The sequence below is a fragment of the Lissotriton helveticus genome, chromosome 4_1 (assembly GCF_964261635.1).
Source record: "Lissotriton helveticus chromosome 4_1, aLisHel1.1, whole genome shotgun sequence".
In the NCBI taxonomy this organism is placed as follows: domain Eukaryota; kingdom Metazoa; phylum Chordata; class Amphibia; order Caudata; family Salamandridae; genus Lissotriton; species Lissotriton helveticus.
In genome coordinates, this window is record NC_136063.1 from 1,601,069,025 (window position 1) to 1,601,088,098 (window position 19,074).

A 19,074-nucleotide genomic window follows, 5' to 3' on the forward strand; every position below is an offset into this window, starting at 1 on the left:
GATTTAGGCTGATCCAACTGAAGGTGCTACACAGAGCATACATGTCTGCCCTCACCTTGGCCAGAATTGGACGGCGCCCTGACACCCTGTGTCTACGCGGATGTAGCCTCCCTGGTACCTTCTACCATGTTTTGTGGGAATTATTATTTATTTTATTATTTTAGTCACTTGTAAAGCGCGAACAGCTACCCCCAACGGGGGTGTCCCGGCGCTGACAATGTGTGAAGTCCTGGAGGGACTGGGAATGCCCAGTAGTGCAACAGTTTTGGGCTGGAGCGATCCGAAAAATGAGTAGCTCCCTAGGTAAACCACTCTTGCTGACACCCAAAACATGTGTCCTTAACATCTGGGGGGCCAATGACCTGACTGACCCTGAGCTGCAATGGGCAGCACTAGGCTTCCTGTTGATCATGTGCTCGATAACGATGAAATGGGGTTCGCCGGACGGTATATTGGTGGTGAGCTGGGTGGCTGAAATGGATCGTTGCATGATCGCTGGAAAAACAGTGTACAAGGTTCGAGGATGCCCCAAAATGTGGGACAAGAAATGGGGACACTTGCATGTGTATCGGGGGGAGCTATGTGATTCTCCTACTATGGAACTGGCCATGTCCCGGGATGGCCCTATGAGAGGACCTGTACTGTGAACTTGTGTCTTTATTTGCAGTGCTTGCGACTGTTTTCCGACTCTGCTTTCTTTGTTCTAGTTTTACAAAAAAGAAAACCAGGTAGCTACTACATCCTTGCGTGCACTGATAGTTCTGTATACACCTTCTTCTGCGACGCCGCCGGACCCCAGGGTTGTCGGCTGAAGGGCTGTGTTGCTTTGACGTAGTTATGATTGTGTCTGCCGGCCCCTGGGTTGTAGGCGTTGACATATGTCTTACAGAACTGCAAATAAAGGTTTGTAAAAAAAAAAAGGGGGACCATGGATATTGTAATTTTAATTGTAATTGTATTTGTATAGCGCTCACTACCCCTGACGAGGTGTTGAAGCTCTTTTTTCGGCGAGTAGCATGCTACTCCAGGACCCATAGAGAATTAGTATTGAATTAGTATAGAAAAACATGCAAGTAAATTTTAAGTGGTAGATAGGTTAGTCAGGTATTTGGATTCAGAAGGATAGAAGAGGAAAAAAGGTTTGTATTTATATAGCGCTTGTTACCCCTGATGGGGTGTTGAAGCACGCTACTCAGGAAGCTCTTTAGAGGATTAGTGGTAAATTAGTATGCTGAAATATGAAAGCGATTTGAGTGGTGGATATTAGTCAGTTATTCGGAGTGAGAAGGATAGCAGAGAGATAGAAGGGGAAGAAACGTTTGCATTCATATAGCACCTGCTACCCCTGATGGGTGTTGAAGCGCTTTTCTGGCGAGTTGCGCACTACTCCAGAACCCATAATGGATTAGTGTTGAAAATTAGTACAATAAAATATGAAGTAATTTGAGTGGTGGATATGTTAGTCAGTTATTTGGATTGATTTTATTTTTTTAAACAACATAATTATTCTACATGTTTATTCAAAGCAATACACATAGATAGGTACATATCTATAGTGAAAATAAATGCCTATATAAAGAGGGATATGCTGTAAATTTTTGTTTGCGTATGGTGCTTATGTGGACAAGAGCCAATTTTTGAGTAGTTTTCTGAAGATAAGGTGGTTGTCAGTGGATCTTAAGTTGGGGGGTAAAGAGTTCCATAGTTTAGCTGCCTGAACAGAGAAGGATGTGCCACCCATGGTTTTTTTCTTGTATCTTGGGATTTTGAGGCGAGATGCCCCTTTAGAGCGGAGGTTCCTTTGTTAAATGTGTTTGGTGATTTTATTCCTGATGAAGAGCGGTCCCATTCCATGTATTGCTTTGTGGGTGATACAAAGTAGCTTGAACGTGGATCTCCTGGCAACCGGTGACCAATTCGATAACGAATTATCTTTTAAGGCCCAGATCCAGAAAGTCACCTCGGCATGTTTTGGGAAACTCCACATGTTAAAAAAAATCTCCCCCTTTCTCCCCACGGAATCATTGAAGACAGTGACGCACGCTTTAATCACCTCGCACTTGGACTATGCGAACAGCCTATACGTGGGACTCCCCGCCTATCTCCTTCATAGGCTGCAGATCGTGCAGAACGCTGCAGCCAGGCTGATCTGTAAAGTCCCCTATCGACACTCCATTTCACCCCACTTGAGGAAACTGCATTGGCTCCCGATCACTGCTCGCATCAAATTCAAGGCCCTGGTCCTAGCTTTCAGGGCTCTTAATGGAAAAGGCCCCAAATACCTTAGACACAGACTTAAACCAGTCCATTCCTCTCTTAACCTCAGGTCTAACCACCTTCGCCTCTTACTTACCCCCAGATTCCGCCTTGCGAGAAAGGGCGGTAGAGCTTTTGCAGTGGTAGTAGCAAAACTATGGAACTCCCTCCCCATTGGCCTCCGTCTCATTGACATCGAATCTCAATTTAGGGGCAAACTAAAAACTTTCTTATTTTCGGGCTGCTAAATCTTTTTTCTCCCCCTTGATCCGCATTCCTCAGCGCCGGGACACCCCCGTTGGGGGTAGCTGTGCGCTCAATAAATGTCAATAATAATAATAATAATAATAATAATAATAATGTAGGGCGGTATGTGAGATGTGGTCTCGCGGTTTGATATGTAAGAATAGTCTAGCAGCCGAGTTTTGAATCCGTTGTAGTCTTTTCATGGTTGTTAAAGGTGATCCGTGGTAGAGGCTATTGGCGTAATCGAGTTTGGACAGAACAAGGGAGATGGTAGCTTGGACCATGTGTGGAAATCCCAAATGAAGAAAAATGTGTTGCGGGGTTTTTATAGGGACAAAGCTTGATCTTGCTAGTTTGTCCACTTGGACATTCATCGACAGTCCATGGTCATTCCGAGGTTTCTTACTTCCTTCGATACTTTAGGCAGTGATCCCAGTTCATCAGGCCAGGCGGCAAGCGCGTCATAAAGTTTCCAATCGCCACACGTGAGTATTTCCGTTTTGGAAACATTCAATTTGAGATGGCTCCAAGTCATCCACTGATCCACGGCTCTGAGACAACTGAAAATTGGGGATTTTCCAATGTCTTTGGGACATTCCAGTTGAAGGAGTATTGCGTGTCAACTGCATAGTTATAGCTTGTGAGGTGAAATTGATTGATCAGTACCGGTAATGACTTCATGTAGATGTTGAAAAGCATGGGCAAGATGATTGAGCCTTGCGGGACCCCTGCTTTTGTGAAGTATGGTTTGGACGAGAAAGGTGGAGTATGGATGACATTAGTTCTGTTTCGAAGGTAGGATGCGATCCATTCTAGAGCAGTTCCCTCTATGCCGGCTTAATAGAGTATTTGATTCAGAGTGTCATGGTCAACCATGTCAAAGGCAGCCGAGAGGTCCAAGAGGAGTAGAGCAGCAGCCCCGTTGCGGTCTACTGCATTCTTCAGGTCATCCCAGATGGCAAGGAGGGCAGATTCAGTGCCTCTTCCCAGATGGAATCCTGTTTGGAAGTCTGAAAGTATGTCATTCTCTTCAATGAATTGTGACATCTGGGCGAATGCTGCTCTTTCTATCAGTTTGCCCAGAAAAGGTCCATTTGTAATGAGTCTGTAGTTGTCAGGTTTCAGCGGGTCCAAGTTTGTTTTTTCATTAAAGGGCGTGTGACTTTTTGAGTTCTTCTGGAAATATTCCGGTAGTTAAGGAATCGTTGATGATTCTTCTTACTGGAGTGGCAGCCGAGGTTGTTAAAAGAATTTTCTTGAAAGTTTATGGTGGACAGGGGTGAGAAGGCCTGGTGGCTTTGACCACATCCATAAATTCATCGTGTGAGATCTGTTGGATCAGAGGCTGGGTTAGAGTATTCTTGGATTGTTGTTTTGTAAAAGGGTTAGTGCTGGTGCTTTGTTTCTGTTTTAAGTACGAGTCCAATGTGTCTGCTTTGTCCGTGTAATGATTTGCCAGTTTGTCTGTGAAATCTTGAGTAACAGGATGAGGCAATTTGATTTACGAAATTCATTGAGTATTTTATAGAATTCTTTATTTGCACATTTTGCATTTTGAATTCTGTCTGAATAGTACCTTGTCTTAGTTTTTCTGATAGCTGACTTGTATAATCTGTAGATTTTCTGAAGGTGAAGTTTGTCTTGTTTGACGTTTGTGTTGAACCAGGCACGTTGCAGCTTTCTAATTTGGTGTTTTATGTCTTTCATTTCTATGTTTCTCCGAGGCGCTTTTTTTCTTTTGTTCTGTTGTATGGTTTGAGTGGTATCAGGATGTCAAAAGTTTCCTGTAGCCACTCATATAGATTTTGAACAGAATTTATTGTTTCCAGATTTGTACTGGATGTTAGTTGTGTTTCTAAGTGTTCTGAATGGAGTTTGTTCCACGGCCGATAGGTGGATGGATGTAAGGCAGTTTTAGGCGAGTCGCTTAATGTTGTTTTATATTGGAAAGCAAGCAAGTGGTAGTCTGACAATGTGACTGGAGTTATAGTTTGAAAGGTAACTAGTTCAGTATGAGCAAAAATGACATCTAGGATATGTCCAGCGATGTGTGTGATTTTGTGGACAATCTGATGCAGGTTCAGTGCGTCTAGGCCAGTGACTATTGTTTTTGGATGGGTCATATTGGGTTTGTCAAACCAAATGTTGAGGTCACCCAGAATGCATGAAGTGTATTGTTATCAGGTTTGAAACTGTGTCTAGAAGAGCGTCTGCGAATGTTCCTTACCAAATGGAGGTCTGTAAAGGGGTGTAGGATTGCATCTTGTTAGAAGAGCCTCAAAATTCTTTATGGAGATGTCATCAACTTTAGTGATATGTAATGTTTGCCTGAACACAACAGCTAGACCACCTCCTTTTTTGCCTATACGATTTTGGGTGATTGATAGCCTAGAGGAACGGCTTCATGCAGGACTGGACCCATATCATCCCCTCAAAATTATTCAGTTATAAATAGTATGTCAGGTTTTGCATCTGTGAGAAGGCCGTAGATGTGATGTTTGTTTTTAGAGAGGGATCGAGCATTTATTAGTAGACAGTTTAGAGAATGGCCTTTGGTGATAGTGAGACTTTGTTTTGTAGAAGAGTGATCAGTATTGTGTGGATTTGTAGCAGGTGTGTTTTTAGAGCTGGCATTAGCTGTATTAGGATAGCAATCGTGTAGCTGTTCTGTATCATGTTCCTCATCCAGCATGCTAAGAAGGCCTTTTGATGGGTCTGCATGTGTATGTTCTGGAGATGGTGTTTGAGAGTGAGTTGGTGTGGTGTGTTGTTTTCGAGGTGTAACGTTGTTGTGCAGTAGACATGGGGAAGTGAAGTTGTGAGGTGTGGCATGTCGCTTATATTGTTTGTGTGTGTTTAGGGCGGTTGGTGTATAGGTTAGGGTGATGGTGCAGCATGTGGGTCATGTAGTAAGGTTCTAAATTGTCCAAATGATGAGAGGCGGTTAGAAGAAAGTTGCTTTGTTGCTTTTTCTGTGTTAGGTGTGGTGGAAAAGAGAAAGCTTGGCATTGGAGTTTGTTCCTTTGTGTGGTGTGTAAGTTGGGTGTATGTTTGCATTTTCTGATGATAAGTATTATGAAGTGTTGCACTTTGAAGATCTTGTTGTGCTGGTGTGTGTGATATGTTTTGTTTTTTAGGAGTAGGGAAAAGTGGTGATGGTGTATTTGTTTCATGCAATGGATTTGGTTTTATAGTATTGTTAGTGAGAGGAGGTTGTAAGGTAGAGGGGGTTGTGATGTGTTTATGAGTAGAGTGTTATGTGTAGGAGGGAATGAAGTAGAGGTAAGAGTGTTTGTCTTGGACTGGTTTGTTGCAAGAGTTAAAAAGTGTGGTAGTGTGGTGGTGTGCAATGTATGTGTTGTGCGTTAATGTTAATATGGTAGAAGGAAGAGGAGGGTGTTGTTTGGACAAATGATGGAAGGCTGATTATATGTTTGTTAGTGGATATAGCAATGAATTTTCTTGGATGTTCTGGTTTTTTCTGGTATTGGAACAATGAAATGAGATTTATATAATGTACATGCTGCTTGTACTGCTACATTGGCGAAAAAAGAAAAAGAAAAAAATCCATAGTTAGCATTGATCAGATATTGTTTATTAGCTGTAATCTCCTTTTGTCACCCTTCTATTGTATGGTTTATTTACATTCCCTAACATAATGCCTCGATCTATAACTCATTGCATGAGGAAAAACAAGCCTAGTGCCTGTTTCCAAAGTGACTGTGCCATGAATATAGAAGTATGTGTATAGACGTGTCGCAATATAGTATTGTACAGACTATTTACTAATTTACCATGTTGTAAAATCAAGGTGTGTTCCGAGCAACCCTGATTAGAGGTGTAATGAAAGTTTCGGAGCTAAGTGAGAACATTGTAACATGTCACGCCACCAAGTTGCACTCCATAGAGGAATGGTAAAATGGTAAAATGCAGTCCGACTATTCTGCACTGTGAAATTTGCTGTCAGTATTCCCTGTCTTTATCACAATGCAAACAAAATAAAAGTATATCTCCTTGAGAAAGTGTCATGTTTACCTCATAGAAATCCTTATTTTTTGATTTTCCTGCCTAAGTTCCATGGGACTGTTACACCACTCTCGGCCATGCAGGAAGAGGAAGAAGATGTTGTTCACAGTAATATGGTCCTTTCAGGGTGTGGAGATGCACACAGAGCATCCAACTAAGTCCCTTCACCTGTACTCCCAAGGATATCATATCCAGCGTGCCTGAAAGGATCATCCCTCGGCTCCACCCTGTTCAACATCAACATGACCCCCCTCACAGACATCGTTAGATCCCACGGACTCAACATTATTTCATATACCGACAACACCTAGCTAATCCTATTACTCACAGAGGACCCCTCTAACGCAGAACCAATTTCTGTCGCTCTAGGGTCTGCTTAAGGGTTAAATAGAGTGGACCCTGCACTGTAAATCAGTGGGGCTCATGCCCTGTCAAACTCATGGCTTGTGTGACTGGTTTAAAGGTTGTGGGAAGTGGAAGGTGTCTGGTAGTGGAGCCTCAGCTAGCTCTACCGTAGGGAAACCGGTGAATGATGGCCTACCCACCACATTGCCATTGGTCAGCGAATGTTGAAAGGTTCACCCTATTTAGGGCGGTCCTTCTGATATTTTCTGTTCAGGAGCTCTAGGAAATCTCGCCAGTTAGATTTAACATTTTTCATGTTACGTGTAGACATTTGGCTACCAAAACAGTCTGAAACATTTAGTTAAGGCTGAATAGTAGGTGTTGACTCCTGGATAGTAGCTGTCGACCAAACTAAATCCCAGAATGGTTGATGGAATGCTGCTGTTATGATCCCGTAAAAACACAACTCTGCGTGGCTATGCTAGACTCTGAAAACGAGGTTCATGTTGTTCATGTTATGTAGTTTTGCAGATTACAGGTGCACAAGCCCTTAAAGTATTTTATGCGCCAGTAATAATGGTCACCACAAAGATACAGTGGCCAAGGTTTGTGGAGTTGCAAATTCTACCTTTATTTATTATTACTTTGGAAGTATTTTCTATGCCATTATTAACATACATTTTGATTTCTCTAGGTTGCTTCAGTAAAGATCAGGTGTACTTGAATGGCATACTTCAGATTCTGAGGCACAGAGCGACCATCGACTTTAATTTGTTGACAGCTCTCGGAAAGGTGAGTTAAGTTGATATATCATCCCAGAAATTAGAAGGTGCGACTTCTACTGCTACTTCAGTTCCACTACAAAATGTTAATTCCACAAACATCCCTCGCTAAAATGGTGGACACATTTCTTTACAATGACTTACCAATAAATTATTTTGATGCTTACAATCAATATATTTGTTACTGCTTGATTGCAAAAGCTCATCAGGCTTAGATTTCAAAAAAGGAAGCCTCTATTACTGTCATCAAGGAGAACCCGATGACTTGTACAGACAAAGGCCGCTCCTCCATTTGAGCGGCGGAGCGTCGCCTCACATGGAAAAACCCCAGGCCAGAGCAGAAAAATACAATTGTAATTAAGTTTATTTATTATCATTTTATTTTTCAGCATCCAACCCGTCGGGGCGGGGCCACTGCAGCAGGGAGCTGTGCACTTTAAAATGCACATGTCTCTTTGGCCGGTCGTCTTGCAACAGCCAACTAGACATGCGCATTTTAAACTTCTCTAACCCAGCTGTCTTAGACATGCTGGTGAGAGCAGCACCACAACTGGTTAGGGGAGTTGGCAGGGTCTGATGAAAGAGAAATGACCGGTGGAGGAGGACATTGTGTCGGTACATGGAAGCGGCCACTATTGCACAGTAAGTAATACTATCCCCCGTTCTAAGGGCCATGCAAATTCCAATTCAGCGTAAAAAACAAGTTTGCATCTAAATCAGGATTCCAACTCTGTTACTAATTGTACAATCTGAGGGTTTTTACAGAACAGTTTTGGCAAGTAAAATTTGGAGCAATTCGTGATGACACACTGGGTGACGTATAACCTTGTCATGCCCTTGTCAACCTTGACATGCCCACTTAGAGCCTTCTACCCCAGTTCGAGGACTTGTTTCACCTTCGTGTCCAAACATGAGCATTTAATTTGAGAACAATATTGGTATTAAAAATAAAATGAAATAAAATAGAGCTATCCATAAACAGCATATTAGGTGTGTGTATACACCAGTAATGCCATAATTAAGAAAGAACATTATTTCACTGCAATCAGAAAATTGATTTCAATCCGTAGGATAGAAGCAATACTCTTGCTACATATATTGTACTACTGTTCCTTGTTTAATCCTAATCATTTTATGTTAAGTCCAACACAAAAATCACTGATAAAAGTACAGGATGAATGTCATCTGTTAGCAATAGTTGTGTAATATCCTGTAGTCCATCTGTTTCAGGTCGGGAGGTGCAAAATATAATTGTTAAATGAAAGCAACGAGTAGACCATAAGAATTGTCTTAGTTAAACAAATATAATTTTGGACTCTCCTGTATAGAGTAGTACAGTATTGCATCCCCTTCTTACCAGTCTCATTTATTAATCCCATTTAGTGTGCAAATGTCTGCATGCACCCAAAACAGGAATATACATTGGGTGCAGCAGTTTGCACCTGATGGAGCTGTTTGCTCTTAAAACCTGCAGCAAAGCTCCACCATGTGAAACAGGACCTAAAGACACTCATAAGAGTTGGACTACTAGGCACTAGATGCATCCTTAGCTGTGTCAGTATTCCTGAGGATTCAGTGGCCTCAGACCTCTATGGCCATTAAGGGAAATTGGGTTACTGGTTGAAGGGAGTGGGTGGTTTGCTTGTGTTGTACCCTGACAAAAAATGAGGCAAGCTACAGCCTCATTTCTTGTCAGGGTACAACACAAGCAAACCAAAATTAACCTGTCCTTAAAGCCCTGGTGGCTTGGCACAAAAGCAGTCAGGCTTAACTTAGAGGCAATGTGTAAAGTATTTAGACAGCACACAAACATTAAAAAAGTAAAAAACACAACACAAGGAAAAGTGCCACAACAATTTAGAGAAATAGAGTAAAATATATTACATTATTTGAGACTAACACGACAAAAAAACAATTAGTAGAATCGGAGATATGCAATAAAAAAAATTAAAGTGAAAACAGAGCTTAACGTGTATTTGTAACACACAAGTTCGCCCAAGGGTGTCTTTGCACCGAATAACAGATGTTTATAGCTCTCCAGTATTGAATCTTTCCTAGATTCACATGCTTGTATCTCCCCGTCGTCATGGTGGGAGTCTCACGGTAACAGAATGACCAAAGCAGTATCATAGAGATGAAAGAACTGCATAGAAAACCCCATAGAGACTGAAATATTTGGTAACCAGACCTCCTTATTGTTTGGTCCAAAACTCAGCCAATCAGTAGCAAGCCCTGATATCACACTCCCCAGCAGAACTCTCCTACCTCAGATTTCCAACCGCCTTCGGGTGAGAAAGGAGTCTCCCTGAGCTCTGCTCAGTTTGTTCCTGTGTGAACTTTTGACCTTTTTCAACTGCTGAATTTCTTCTGGACTAAGGTATTGTTATCCATATTATACCTTATAATGGCTGAAAGCTCTAAGAAGAGGCTTTTCAGGCCTTGCAGATCCTGTGGGAAAGCCAGGCTCTTTTCAGAAGATCCTCAAAAGGACTGCTTATACTGCCTTCACCCCAAGCATATAGCAAAAGACTGCAAGCATTGCAGAACTTTTTCTGCTAAGACTTTAAGAGATTGTGAGACATGTCTTCTGTGTGGCTTCAGAAGAAGAAGGCCACCTCAGATTCTGATTCAGAGGAGGAATCCACTGAAGCATCCAAGAAGAGGAAATCTTCCACTTCAGAAGATTCTGTGGATCCTAAAAAGCTGAAAACCAAGGGAAAAGAGGCTTCTTCTCTCCCTTAAACTCCTCTGAAAAAGTGCTCTGGTCATATGGTGGTGTCTTCTGCCCCCTCATCCAGTGCTCGATGACGATGGCAGCATCGACAGGTACCAAGTCTGTTGCGTTGACGACGACGACTCCGTCGACAGGGAAAGCTACATCTCCGTCGATGAGACGAACAACGACGTCGACCTCGTCGACGACTCAGTCGATGACGATGACACGTCGGCCATCCCGTCGACGACATCGTAGACAATTATTCAAATTCCGACGAAGAACTCGTCGACGAGAGCCTCGTCGACGGAAGTAGACCAAAGGTAAATAGAAAATACCATACCAGTATGCACAAAAGAGAAAGTAAGGCCTAGGCCTCATCTCATTTTGTAGCCTATCTACCTCTTTTTGTAAAAGAGACCAAAAACTTGCAACAACCAATCAGATCAGCCTCACCCCATAGAACCCTCCTGAGAGAGCCTCATATTTTCTACCTCACGTTGTGCTAAGGGAGTCTCTACTGAGCTCGCCTCAGTTTTCTCTTGAACTATGGTTTTTTTCTACATCTATTCTCTCTTCAGGATGTCAGAAAAGAAAGCTTTGTTCAGAGCATGTGCTACCTGATCAAAGAAAAGGCAATATATTGGAGATAAGCATAAAGACTGCATTTATTGCTTATACCCGGATCACAAGACCACTGATTGCAAGATCTGCAGGACCTTCTCCACCAAGACTCTGAGAGACCGGGAAGGAAGACTTCTGACTTGGCTTCAGAAGATAAAGTCACGGAAAGAGGTTCTTTCTAGTGATAGTGAAGATTCCTCCTCAGCATCATCTTCGAGGAGGTCTACAAAAAGGGGTAGGTCTTCCCCTTCTACATCTGCTGAACCCCCTGCTAAGGCCTCTCAAAGGACCTCTGAAAGGTCTCAAAGGCTTAGTCCCAAAAAATCTACTCACCAAGGTACAAAAGAGAAGGAGGGACTTGTCCCTGAGGTGTTATCTGGTAAGAAGGCAAGCCAAGGTCCTTCTACTACCCCTTCACCATCTGAAAAACAGAAGATCTTCAAGAAACCTTCAAGTACACCTCAGGAGGCAAAAGGGGAGAAGAAAATCTGTCAGTCGACGACAGTTTCCTCAGGTACGTCGACGCCAAAGATCCAGCTGGTTTCAATTTCAGCTCCGTCGACGGGCCCATTGTCGAGAGCTTCGCCGATGACATCGTCGACGATGACTTCGTCGACGATACATCCTACCTCTGTTTCGTCGACAAGATTGACAACCTCGACGTCGACGGTGATGACTCCAGCAATGGTGTCGATGGCAACAAAGTTGACATCCACGACGACAATGTCAATGACGACGGCGACGATGATTCTGACGTCGACCTCGTCGACGGTACTGTCGACGATCAGCCCACCGTCGATGACCATTCCACCGTCAACGAAGGTTCTTTCTCCGACGACGACGATCCCCTCATCGACGACACTGTCGACGATCCAAAACGTTCAAATTTCTATAAAGAAAAGATTGATTACTCCTGAGATGACATCACCCAATAGGGTGACACCTTTACCTCCAGCTCTTCTTCTGGAGGAGGAATACTCTGACGAGGATGAAAGTCCATATGGAGATGCTTATAGTCCATCTCAACTCCAGGTGAAGTACCAGGACTCGGATTCGGATGATTATTACTTGGGTCAACATCATCCAGAGGCACAATTCATTCCTCGTAGTACACCTCAGGAAACATCGCAACAAGGCATGGTGGCCATGCGTCTTCACTAATAAATGACCTACAGCTGATGTTGTTGGATTACAAAAAGAGGTTCCCATCTCAAACCTCAGAAACCATGCAACCTCCCCCGCAACCTCCTTCTACTTCTGTGGCATCAGCATCTCAAAGAAATGAAGGACAACCTTTGTTAGAAGGGCATGAGGGTAGTTACAGTACAGGATGATGATGACTCTTCGGATGAGGACCAGAATGTGGAACAAGTCCAAAATCCTGATGCAGAATGGGACGATTATGTTATCCCAGATCCAGCTTCACCACCTCCGGACCCGGTATATTCACCTCCAGCGGACATAGGGGGTTTCCATAATCTTATGGAAAGAGCATCTAAAAGATTTGGCCTTCCTGTTCCTGTGGTGCAATCAGACTGTTTCCTCTATGATTTTAAGGAGCCTTACAAAAAATCTGTCCGTTCCATACCTATAGTGGAGCATGTTTAGAGTGAAGGCAAGAAGGTCATGCAGTCTCTATCTACTGTGATTCCGGTTCTACCGCGTCTGGAGAAAAAATATAAAGCTCCGGAGGACAGTCCTGCCTGTCTTATTGGTCAACCTGGACCGGACTCTGTTATTTCTCAGGCGGCCCAAAGAAAATCAAGAAACCCGTCGGCACCCCTGACAGCACCGCCGGACAAGGAGGGCAGGCGCCTGGACAATGTGGGCAAGAGGTTTTCCTCTATGTCTAGCTTCCTCGTTAGAGCCTCTAACGCACTAGTAATTTTGGGACGATATGATTGCCAAATGTGGTGAGATCTTTCTCCTTTTATTGATCAGCTTCCAGAGAGTGCCAAAGCGGAAGCGCGAAAAATCCTAGAGGAAGGTAAACGATCTTCATCGGAAATTATAGATTGTGCAATGGATATTGCTACAACGGCTTTTCGCGCCTTAGCAGGTTCAGCGGTCCTAACGCGTCAAGGTTGGCTGAGATGTTCCTGGTTTCGCCCGGAGGTGCAGACTAAAATTCTGGATCTGCGCTTCGATGGAGATATGCTGTTTGGCAAGCATATAGATGACGCTTTACAGGATATAAAGAAGGATACAGAGACGGCAAGGTCTTTGGGCACTCTTCAATATAGAAAGGTTCCTTTCTTGGGCGCAAGAGGAAAAGGTTTCTCTACGTATAGGGGAGGTTATCAACAACGCTACTCCTTCTATTCACAATCCTCTCAATCATTCAAGCCTCAGTACTCTCAAAGACAAAATCAATCGGCGTCTTTCTCTCGCCTGTCTTCAAGAGGTAAACAGGGACGTCTGGGGAGACATACCTCTAAAAGTCAATAGCGGCTTCCTGGCTCTGCTTACTGCTCCTTCCCCCCTTGTAACATCAGTAGGGGGCAGGATAACACATTTTCTCAATTGCTGGAAGATCATAACAACAGATCAGTGGGTCCTAAATATAGTTCAATTTGGCCATACACTGGAATTTCAAGACCTCACATCTCCCAGAGCCCCTCGCGCCACAGAATCAAAACATCTGCTCCTGCTCCGTCTCGAAGTTTGTCAAATGCTCTCCAAGGGAGCGATAGAGTCTGTGCCACTCTCTCAAAGAGGAAAAGGATTCTATTCCAGATTTTTCCTAATTTGAGGAAGCTCAACACCTATCTCATAAAACTCTCCTTTTGAATGGTCTCTCTTCAAGACATCTTGCGTCTTCTAAATCCAGGGGATTACATGGCAACTTTGAATATCCAGGACGCATATTTCCACATTCCGATCCACCCAGCTCACAGAAAATATTTACGCTTCACAGTAGCCAACAGCCACTTTCAATTCAAAGTTCTACCGTTCGGGCTCAGATCCGCTCCGTGGATATTCACAAAGGTTTTGGCCCCGTTAGCAGCATACCTCAGGAAACAATCTCTAGAAGTGTTCCCATACCTAGACAATTGTTGATAAAAGCCCCATCTTCTCAAGCAACGACAAAGGCAGACGAAAGTTGCATCCAACTTTTCATTCATCTGGGTCTGCATCTCAACAACTACAAATTGGTCTTTCTTCCATCCAGAAGGGTCAAATTCCTGGGCACCATTCTGGACACAAGAAGCTGCAAAGCTTTTCCTTCGGAGGAAAGACAAAAGAAGCTAATCCTCTCCGCCAGCCAACTACAAAAGAGACGGTCCCTGTCAGTCTGTCTATACAAATCTTTACTAGGATCGATCTCATCTTGCATACAATTGGTTCCGCATTGCAGACTGCAAATGCGTCCCTTGCAAGAACAGCTAGACAATGGCGCCAGGTGGAAGGCTCTTTCGAGGACAAGATAAAGGTCACTCCTCTCACGAGAAAGGCAGCAGTTTGGTGGGCTGTCAAGGAAAATATCTCAAGAGGTCTCTCTTTCGGGATGGCTCCATCCCCTCCGATTCTAACCACAGATGCCCCAATGGAAGGCTGGGGCGCTGTTCTACAGGACCTCCAGGTGAGCAGTCACTGGAACCCAGGACAGCGCCTTTCCCATATCAATCTCTTGGAATTCAGAGCTGTTCGCTTAGCCTTGCAAGCTTTCCTGCCGAGGGTTCAAGGTGCAACCGTGCTGGTCAGGACGTACAACACAACGGCCAATCATTACATAAACAAGCAAGGAGGTACGAGGTCTCATCTTCTCTCGAAAGAGGCCCAAGAAATATGGGAATGGGCGATTCTCCACAGAGTCGTCCTTTCAGCGGAGCATCTACCGGACACTCTCAACACAACAGCAGACACCTTGAGTCATCTGAAATCGGCCTGTCCCGAGTGGGAGTTGGATCAAGATATTCTAGACAAGGTTTTTCAACGTTGGGGCACTCCAACCATAGACCTGTTTGCGAATCCAGAGAACAGGAAATGCAGACTCTACGCAAGCAGGGATCACCATCGAGGGTTTCTAGGGAATGCTCTTTCGATGTCTTGGCCAGGCGCATTTGTTTACGCCTTTCCTCCAATTTCCCTGATCCAGCGGCTTCTCAGGAAACTAAAGATGGAACCTTGCAGGATGATCTTAATAGCGCCAGCCTGGCCTCGCCAACTCTGGTTCACAGAGCTTCTCCTGCTTTCTCAGGACCATCCAGTTCACCTATGTCCAATTCCATCTCTGTTAAAATGTCCCAGGGGCAAGTGGTACATCCAGATCCGAGCTCTCTCCATTTGAAAGCATGGCTCCTGAGCACAGAGAATTTCACAGCTTAAATATCCCTCAGGACTGTAGGGAGATTTTAACTCAAGCTCGTGTACCAAGTACAAATAAGATCTATGGTGCCAAAGGGAAGCGCTTCTGCCTGTGGTATTACCGTGAGCGCATCCATCCGCTCTCTTCGGCTCCTCATCAAAAACTGCCTTACATTCTGTCGCTGGCAAGGTAAGGCCTTTCCCACTCTTCCATCAAAGTACATTTGACAGCTATTTCAAGATTCAGAAGAACAGCTTCTGGTCCTTCTCACTGGTCTGCTAGAATTACCAAGCAATTCCTGAAGGGTCTTTTCAGGGTCTTCCCTCCAGTACGACCTCCACTTCAGGCTTGGAATCTCAATCTGCTTCTGGCTCACCTCATGAGACCTCCGTTCGAACCAATCCACAGGGTGGACTTAAACTTTTTGTCTTGGAAATTAGCTCTCCTTTTAGCCCTCTCTTCAGCTAGGAGAGTAGGTGAGTTGCAAGCTCTCTCCATTTTAGAACCTTTTCTAAAGTTCAAAAATGACACTTTGTTTTTAAGGGCCAGTCCGAAGTTTATTCCAAAGGTCCCTTCGGATTTCCAGTTAAATGAGCCAGTGGTTCTAAAGTCTTTCTTCCCTCGACCTACGTCTCCTTCAGAACGGTCTCTGCATTCTTCGGATGTCCAGAGATGTCTCAAATTTTATCTTGAACGCACGAAGGATTTTAGAAAATCTTCCCAACTTTTTGTGGCTTTCAGTGCCCCTCGAAAAGGACTTCCTCTCTCAAAACAAGGAATCTCACGCTGGATATCAAGTGCAATTCATTATTGCCACCAAGCAGCAGGAAAACCGCTGGAGAGACATGTAAGATCTCACTCCACAAGATCAGTTTAATCTTCAGCAGCTCTCTTCGCTGGAGTTCCTATAAAAGACATTTGTAGGGCGGCTACATGGAGCAGTGCTCATACATTCACGAAGCATTACTGCCTGGACCCTTTCTTAAGGAGCGAAGCGCCAGTTGGAAAAGCAGTACTGAGGAATCTATTCCAATAAGAGGTGAGCTTTCCCTTCTATCCCTCCTTCCTATAATTGTACATTTTGTATCAAATATTTTTCCAATATATTGTTACAAGGTAAATGATTGTCATATGAGGATGTTTATACAGAGATATGTTACTACTCATGTAACAAAATGTGCACTTGTGGCTTACTGCTAGCTTCTCTGATACAAAGCATGGGAATCTATGAAAGTTCCAATACTGGGGCAAGAAAACAAGTTACTTACCTGTAACTTTGGTTCCCCAGTATTGGTAACTTTCATAGATTCCCATGCGCCCACCCTCCTCCCCTGGGAAAGCTCAGCCTTCAGCAAAGGTGGTTTCTGTTACACAACGACTGCGAAAATCTGAGGCTCTGAGGCTCTCTCAGGACGGTTCTGTGGGGTGAGGCTGATCTGTTTGGTTGTTGCAAGTTTTTGGTCTCTTTTACAAAAAGAGGTATATAGGCTACAAAAGGTTATGAGGCCTAGGCCTTTCTTTCTCTTTTGTGCATACTGCTATGGTATTTTCTATTTACCGAGGCTCCCAAGCTGACGACGGGGAATGATACAAAACATGGGAATCTATGAAAGTTGACACTAACAAAAAGTTAGCAGTGAGTCAGGAATGGCCAATCAAATCATGTACCCAATGGACAAGAAACAGGAAAAGCTATCAATTAGAACGAGTTCCCATCAGTCCACCATCGAGACCGCCCTTCATCATCTGGGATCTCTTGTTCATTTCAAGGTAGGGAAACCACAACAGACCTGGCAGATATTAGTAACCAAGTCAAGGGTGTCCCAAACAAATTTCCACAGATGTGAACAAGGTGTGTCTAGTGAAGAACTGGATAGCAGTGCTGAAAAGTGTGTAAGTGAAAAAGAAAAGAGAAAAAGGCTCTAAAATTGGGTAGTGATAGGGGAAAACAACTTTAATATACACCCTCACACTCCTAAATTAATAAAAACAGTGCAAATAGTAGTGTAACAAAGAACTACTAGCACAGATGTTAGGTCGACATGTTTCTGCAGTCACTGGAGCCTATAGGTCTCCTGCTGCTTCCTCAGGACCATTAGTGCTACTGCTATTTAAAAAGGTAAACCATATCACCTGATGCGTGTAAATCTACTCGTCTTCCCAACCTGGACAGAAAGAAGAAATATAGAAATATATGGGTACATAAAAGAAAGCACAAAACAGAAAAAGCACAGTCAATAATGGTGACACTGTGTCTTAATTATAATGTTATATTCTGATTAGACCACAAGCCGTTTCTGAAATATCGACAGGTGCTGGACAATCATTGTTTGTCACAAGTATATAATTTTTAAATTCACTCACCCATTTGTTGGGAAGGAACAGCCCCACCTCACCTGGCACCAGCTCAGGTAGTGGGTGCACCGCGCTATAGTAAAACAAAAAGATAATGTTTTGGATAGGTATGTACTACCTCCCATTCCGAATTCCACCAGTCTCTCACACGCCGCATCCGGCGCTGCACTCTCTCACTAATTTGATCTCTATCATCCAGCTTTAGAAGCCCAGCGTGATGTAAAAAAAGATCAAAGGCTCAGTTTTTAGAGAAATCGTGCTCACAGTCCGATATTCCTATCTTTAAGCAAGCTCACACTATAGGTCGCAAGCATCCCCCATTTTTGGAATTCCACCGACATGTATTCCATAGCCCACACCGTACTGCTATTATTTGCCCCTTACCTCTCCGTCGGTACACCGGTCGTCCCTCTGAAGCTGTTTCGTGGGGAGGTACCGACTCGGTGTACCGGCGGTGGATAAATAAGTTCATTACTTCCATGTTGGGCGGGTGCTGCATGCGTACACGGCACGTGATGACGTCGTGACGTATAGCGGCCTTCGGGAGGTGTAGTTCCCGTTTTGGCAAGCAGAGACCTGGTTTGAATCCCCGCTATGTCCCACATTTAAGACAATATTTTTTGAATGAGCAACAGTGCGTAAGGTTATAAAATTAATATATTTCATTTTAAACGCCCTGAAATGGCGTCATGACATGTAATAGCTATAGTGCCCATATTTACAATAGAAACACTAAGCATGACATAGTATCAGTGTTTCTACAATACAGAAAAAGATAAATCAGGGCTGAATGAAGATATCCCCTGGATGTCACTCTGAAGATCTATCATATTGTTTGTCATCCTATCATGGCGCTCAGAACTGTGTGCGTATTTGATCTATTGGGATCCAACCATTTAGTTTTGGATCACCAGTGTTACAATTTATACATCTGAATTGACATCTTTTCTGTATTGTAGAAACACTGATACTATGTCATGCTTAGTGTTTCTATTGTAAATATGGGCACTATAGCTATTACATGTCATGACGCCATTTCAGGGCGTTTAAAATGAAATATATTAATTTTATAACCTTACGCACTGTTGCTCATTCAAAAAATATTGTCTTAAATGTGGGACATAGCGGGGATTCGAACCAGGTCACTGCTTGCCAAAACGGGAACTACACCTCCCGAAGGCCGCTATACGTCACGACGTCATCACGTGCCATGTACGCATGCAGCACCCGCCCAACACGGAAGTAATGAACTTATTTATCCACCGCCGGTACACCGAGTCGGTACCTCCCCACGAAACAGCTTCAGAGGGACGACCGGTGTACCGACGATGAGGTAAGGGGCAAATAATAGCAGTACGGTGTGGGCTATGGAATACATGTCGGTGGAATTCCAAAAATGGGGGATGCTTGCGACCTAT

The 19,074-nt window shown here is 43.7% G+C and overlaps 1 protein-coding gene across 1 annotated transcript in view; it reads left to right on the forward strand.

Moving 5' to 3' along the window:
• The window catches only part of MATCAP2 (microtubule associated tyrosine carboxypeptidase 2), a 334,412-nt gene that overhangs the window by 248,875 nt on the left and 66,463 nt on the right, over positions 1–19,074 (forward strand). The window contains exon 6 of the mRNA XM_078688222.1: positions 7,568–7,665. Within this exon, the coding sequence (XP_078544348.1) occupies positions 7,568–7,665 (98 nt within the window). The remainder of the gene's footprint in view (positions 1–7,567; positions 7,666–19,074) is intronic.